Source organism: Cryptococcus neoformans, chromosome 8, assembly GCF_000149385.1.
Source record: "Cryptococcus neoformans var. neoformans B-3501A chromosome 8, whole genome shotgun sequence".
NCBI classification, from domain to species: domain Eukaryota; kingdom Fungi; phylum Basidiomycota; class Tremellomycetes; order Tremellales; family Cryptococcaceae; genus Cryptococcus; species Cryptococcus deneoformans.
The window spans coordinates 282,678-287,677 of record NC_009184.1 but is presented as its reverse complement, the minus strand read 5'-3'; the positions used below and the strand labels follow the sequence as shown (position 1 = coordinate 287,677).

The 5,000-nt window shown below is 50.8% G+C and overlaps 2 protein-coding genes across 2 annotated transcripts in view; one reads left to right on the top strand and one right to left on the bottom strand.

The window, feature by feature from the left end:
* The window catches only part of CNBH1110 (hypothetical protein), a gene marked incomplete at both ends in the record, with an annotated part of 948 nt that extends 315 nt beyond the window's left edge, over window positions 1–633 (top strand). The window contains 3 exons of the mRNA XM_768973.1: window positions 1–219; window positions 321–432; window positions 530–633. The exon at window positions 1–219 is cut by the window's left edge and continues 61 nt beyond it. Of these exons, the coding sequence (XP_774066.1) occupies window positions 1–219; window positions 321–432; window positions 530–633 (435 nt within the window). The remainder of the gene's footprint in view (window positions 220–320; window positions 433–529) is intronic.
* Window positions 634–950: 317 nt separating this feature from the next.
* CNBH1100 (hypothetical protein) lies at window positions 951–3,127 on the bottom strand (the record flags this gene model as incomplete). The annotated part of the gene is made up of 4 exons (XM_768972.1): window positions 951–1,957; window positions 2,008–2,492; window positions 2,541–2,849; window positions 2,907–3,127. The coding sequence occupies 4 exons, from the start codon at window positions 3,125–3,127 to the stop codon at window positions 951–953; spliced, it is 2,022 nt and encodes a 673-aa protein (XP_774065.1).
* Window positions 3,128–5,000: the final 1,873 nt, after the last annotated feature.

Below are 5,000 nucleotides of genomic sequence, written 5' to 3'. Positions count from 1 at the left end.
TACGCTTCCCTTAAAGTACCAATCAAGAAAGACGAGGACGAATACTCTACCGATCTCATGAAATGTATACAAGAAGTGCCCGAAGACTATGCCCTCGTTCTACTTGGCGGATTGAGTGGACGCGTGGACCAGACTGTTCATACAATGTCCATGCTGCATAAAATGGACAGGGAAATTTATGTTTTGGATAAAGAGTCCATGGCTTGGGTGTTGAGGCCTGTGAGTAAAGTTATCCAGCGACCACTTATGAAAGAGTGGAAGCCCCTTTGAGCTATTTACCGTGTCTGGATCTATGTGTGGCTGACCCTGATGTTGGAAAGGGTCAACACGAAATTCATATTGATCACAGCACCATGGGTCAGACATGCGGTATCTTGCCAGTGGGCATAGATAGTGCTCACGTCAGGACCAAAGGTCTCAAATGGGATGTCGGTGAGTTGTCTCTCCATTCCGCCTCTCTCACTCTCTCCGGACTCTACTAGATTTGCTGACTGGGGACGCTTGATAGATTGGGATACGTCTTTAGAAGGCAATCTGTCCACTTCAAATCATTTACTCCCGGAAGAACCAGTAGTATGGATCGAAACTTCAAGGCCTATCCTCTGGACAGTTGAGATAAGACAGATAGAATAGAAAAATTGGATCAGATGCGATAGTAGTAAAAGTATAATACTTCACATTCAAACTTGGCCATGTACTCCTCCACATTGTGACATAACTGTAACAACAGCTTCCGGTCCTGGCTTCGCTTGCACACACTTTGTAGAGAATGTTACAGTCTGCATACCACTCGGAAACCCTAACGAAACGCACTCATCCAGTCATGACAACCAGTAGAAGAAATATAAGGTGGATAGGATGGTCTAGCAGGTTTGAATTGAACAAGGGAAGAAGAAAAAAAAAGGTAGGAAAGTCGGGGGAAAACATGGTGATAGTCTACAACTACACGCTTACTCCTTCTTCTCCTCCTCCTTGGTCTCCTCCTCCTCCTTCTTGGGCTCCTCAGCACCCTCATCAGCAGCGGGCTTCTCGTCCTTGCCCCACTCGGCGAGAACTCGGAGAGCCTCGTCAACCTTCTCCTGGAGAGCGGGCTGAGACTCAACGAGGTGCAAAAGCTCGGCGTTGTCCATCTCGAGGAGCATACCAGTGATCTTACCGGCGAGCTCGGGCTGGGTCTCGTGGATCAAAGGGTAAAGAGCCTCACCGAGCATCTGCTTCTGCTCAGCAGGAGCGGCCCTAGCCAAAGACTGGGCATCGAGTCGGCCAGCCTGGGGAGCGGGGGCAGCCTGCTCGTGGGGACGAGCAGGCATCTGGCCACCTCGAGGGATGGAACCGGCGGGGAGACCCTGGGGAGCACCGACAGGGCTGGGGCCACCGTTGCGGGGACCGTTGGCGTTGGGGGCAGCAGGGATTCGAGCACCACCGGGTCGGACGGGGTAACCGGGAGCACCGGGGTAAGGAACCTGAGGAGGCATGCCGTAGGCGGGAACACCACCGGGCAAGGGCTGGCCGTTGGGGTTGAATCGGGGTCGAGACTGCATCATGTTCTGGGGAGCACCGGGGTAGCCCATCATAGGGCCACGGACAGGGGGCATACCAGGCATGGGCTGACCGTATCCGGGCATGGGGGGGTAGCCGTACATAGGCTGGCCCATGTAACCCTGCATGCCGGGGAAACCAGCACCGTACTGCATTCTTTGCTGAGCTCGCTGGGCGATCTGAGACTCGAGAGCCTGTCGACGAACATCCTTTCGCTGAGCAAGAGCGACGTAGAGGGGCTTAGTGCCGATCATCTTGCCGTTCATCTCAGAGACAGCCTTGGTGGCCTCGTCGGGAGAAGAGTAGCAGACGAAACCAAAGCCCCTAGAGACACCACTGTCGTCCCTCATAACCTTGGAAGAGGTGATGGTACCGAAAGCCTCGAACTCGGCACGGAGACGGTCGTCATCCCACTCATCTGTACAAAAAGTAAGCCAACATAATTTACAATAAACGGGTTTGACTCACCATCAAGGTTCTTGACGTAAAGGTTAACACCGGCGCTCTTGGCCTCGTTCTCGAGCCTCTTCTCCTCGTGGCTCTTCTTGAGCTCAGCTTCACGCTCAGACTTGGTCTGAGCCCTACCGGCGTAGAGCTTCTTGCCATTAACCTCCTTCTCGTTGAGCTCGTCAACAGCCTTCCTGGCGGACTCGTGGTTCTCGTAGTTGACGAAACCGAAACCCTTGGAGACACCCTTCTCGTCCCTGGAAAGGGCAACAGAGATGGTGGGACCGAAGGGCTTGACCAAGTCCTCGAATTCAGCGTCAGTGACCTCGAGGTCAACGTTCTTGATGTAGACGTTGGTAAACTGGGCACGCAACTCCTCGACCTTGGAGAGACGCTCCTTCTTGCCGACGTGGTGACCAACGTAAACCTTCTTGTCGTTCAAAAGCATACCGTTGACGGCCTTAATGGCAGCGTCGGCGGCCTCACCAGTAGAGTAGTGGACGAAGCTGGACGACAGTCAGCAACAGCTATTGCGGAGATATGGCTACACTCACGCGAAGCCTCGGCTCTTGCCATTCTCATCGGTACCGACCTTGCAAGAAAGAATGTCACCGAAAGCAGCAAAGGTGTCGTGGAGAGCCTTGTTGTCAATGCTCTGGTCGAGGTTCTTGATGAAAATGTTTCCCTGACCAGTCTTCCTCAAAGCGGGGTCACGCTGAGACCACATGATTCGGCAAGATTGACCCTTGATGAGAGAGTAGTTGAGGTGCTCGAGGGCCCTCTCACCGTCGGCAGCGTTAAGGTAGTTGACGTAGGCGTAACCGAGAGATCGTCGAGTGACGGCGTCACGGCAAACACGGATGCTTCAAAGCTTGTTAGTAATCCTATTTGACCAACCGACTGCGGAAAACCTGACTTACGAAGCAACAGGGCCGATCATGTTGAAGATCTCGAAGAGCATAGCCTCAGTGACGCTGGGGTCGAGCTCGCCGACATAGAGAGAGGCGGACACGGTGTTGCCCCCGGGAGCAGCTGCGGCAGGAGTAGGAGCACCTTCGGCAGGGGTGGTCTGGGTGGCGGGAGCAGGAGCCACGGGAGTCTCAGCAGCAGGAGCAGGGGAGGTAGCGGTTTCGGCAGACATATTGTTGTTTTTTGTTGTTTTCTCTAACTGGATGGGATCGTCCACGTGAAGAATCGACTGAAATGTGCGTTTACGTAGTGTTTTTGAGGGCTGAAGAACAAAGTCAGTATTTCCTCCAAAAAGGTCGTAACAACAGCATCCAGGCCTCCGGACTTGTAGGAATTATTGCGCTCACCTTTACAGACTGTGCTTTTCTCTCAGTGAAGATAGAAATGCGGTAAATAAGAGAAAAAAAAGAAGGAAGAGAGAAATCTATTTCTTAGCGAGCGATTACAAAAGAAGTGCACCCCCGTCAACATCCGACTAGCCACACTGCTCAAAGTTTATATCGCCGCGGCATTATTTTTGTTTACGTATTGCCGTTCATTGACCGTCGTGACGCAACCACATCAACCAACCAGAACCGTCCAGAAAATCCAGGAAGAAAGAACGAAAAGAGTTACTATGCTGCTGAAACCCCAATGGAACAAGATTGGTGCATGAGACGGTGACCGGGTGGTCTCTAAGAGGTACTGGCTAGTTAGGATCATCATTACATCACTTGCATTGATGCCATCGTCGTGCAATACTACAACATGATATAGAAAGGCGCCTCTCCATCTTGCACATAAGTGCATTTTTTGCTGTTGCAGTAATCACTTGTTCTGCGTCTTTGTGGCAGGCTCCTTCTTATCCTTGGGCAGAGTGTTAGCTAATAGCTCATCGAGGATTGCGGCCACATCCTTGTATATCAGATCTAACGTGAACGCATCTACATATCCAGAGTTCATCAGCTGCTGTGGTCGAGCGGATGGGATCAAACGAAAGAATATGTGTGATCCTTACGGAATGGTGGTTCAATTTTGGAGGCCAACCTTTCTACTACCTCTCCGCGGTGTTTGATGAGCCACTAGAGACAATATCAGGTCAGTCATACCTCGCGCCTTTAAACGGACTGCCAACCTTTCTGGATGCTTCCCTATGATTAGGCCTTTCTTCGCTCGGCAAGTTGTCATATTTGACTGCTAGTACCCACAGTGCAGCGGCGACAACGTTAACATCGTCTTCGGTATCCAAAAAAACGTCTCCCGGTAAGTCAATAAGCTTGCATGCCCCAGGAGGAAGAGGATTCTCCTGGAAATGTTTGGCGAGAGTTTCAAGGTCGAAGACGTGGGGCAACGTTTTGGGAATGCGTCGTTCTGATAGGACGGGTGTCATCATATGACCTTTATGAAACTGCCTCCGTGCAATGCTCACCATCAAGGTCCAAAGTCATTTTTGTTCTTAAGGATTGCTTGTCGGGTGGGCTTCTTACTTTGCGAGCCCTTTATAGAGAAAACATCTCACAGACACCTCCTTTCTCACGGATTGGACAAAGGATTGACTTTAAGTTCCTATATCTCTTGAGAACAGTTGCAAACAATTTGGAGCCACTAGAAATTGGCTAAGCCATATGGTAAACTAAGAGAATGGGTGAGTTCTGGTTCCATAGACCAGCGAACTAACGGTGATAGGCGTTTACTACTCAGTAAGTTCATAGACAGCGACGAGAAACTAAGAGTTAGCGACACATACAACCAATACCAGCTCAGCCCTGCCCACAATGCGGATCCTGTGAGTTAACTTCCCCTTCTCTTTCTTGAATGCTTCTCACTTGCCGTAGCTTTCGTACAAGCTGGTGTTACTTCCGGGACATTCCATGTTTGTGGAATACCTCTTTGTCGTTTGAAGTCTGATCATGATCTCACATGTTGGAGTTGCGGATGGCAGCTCATTGACAGTAAGTTTCAGCTTTTACAGTAGAAGCTGACATTCCAAGTGGCTTCCATGGCTCGAAACCGTTATTACCCGTAATTTCCCTCGTTGTAGGGCACCAGAATGAATAGGCTGACGG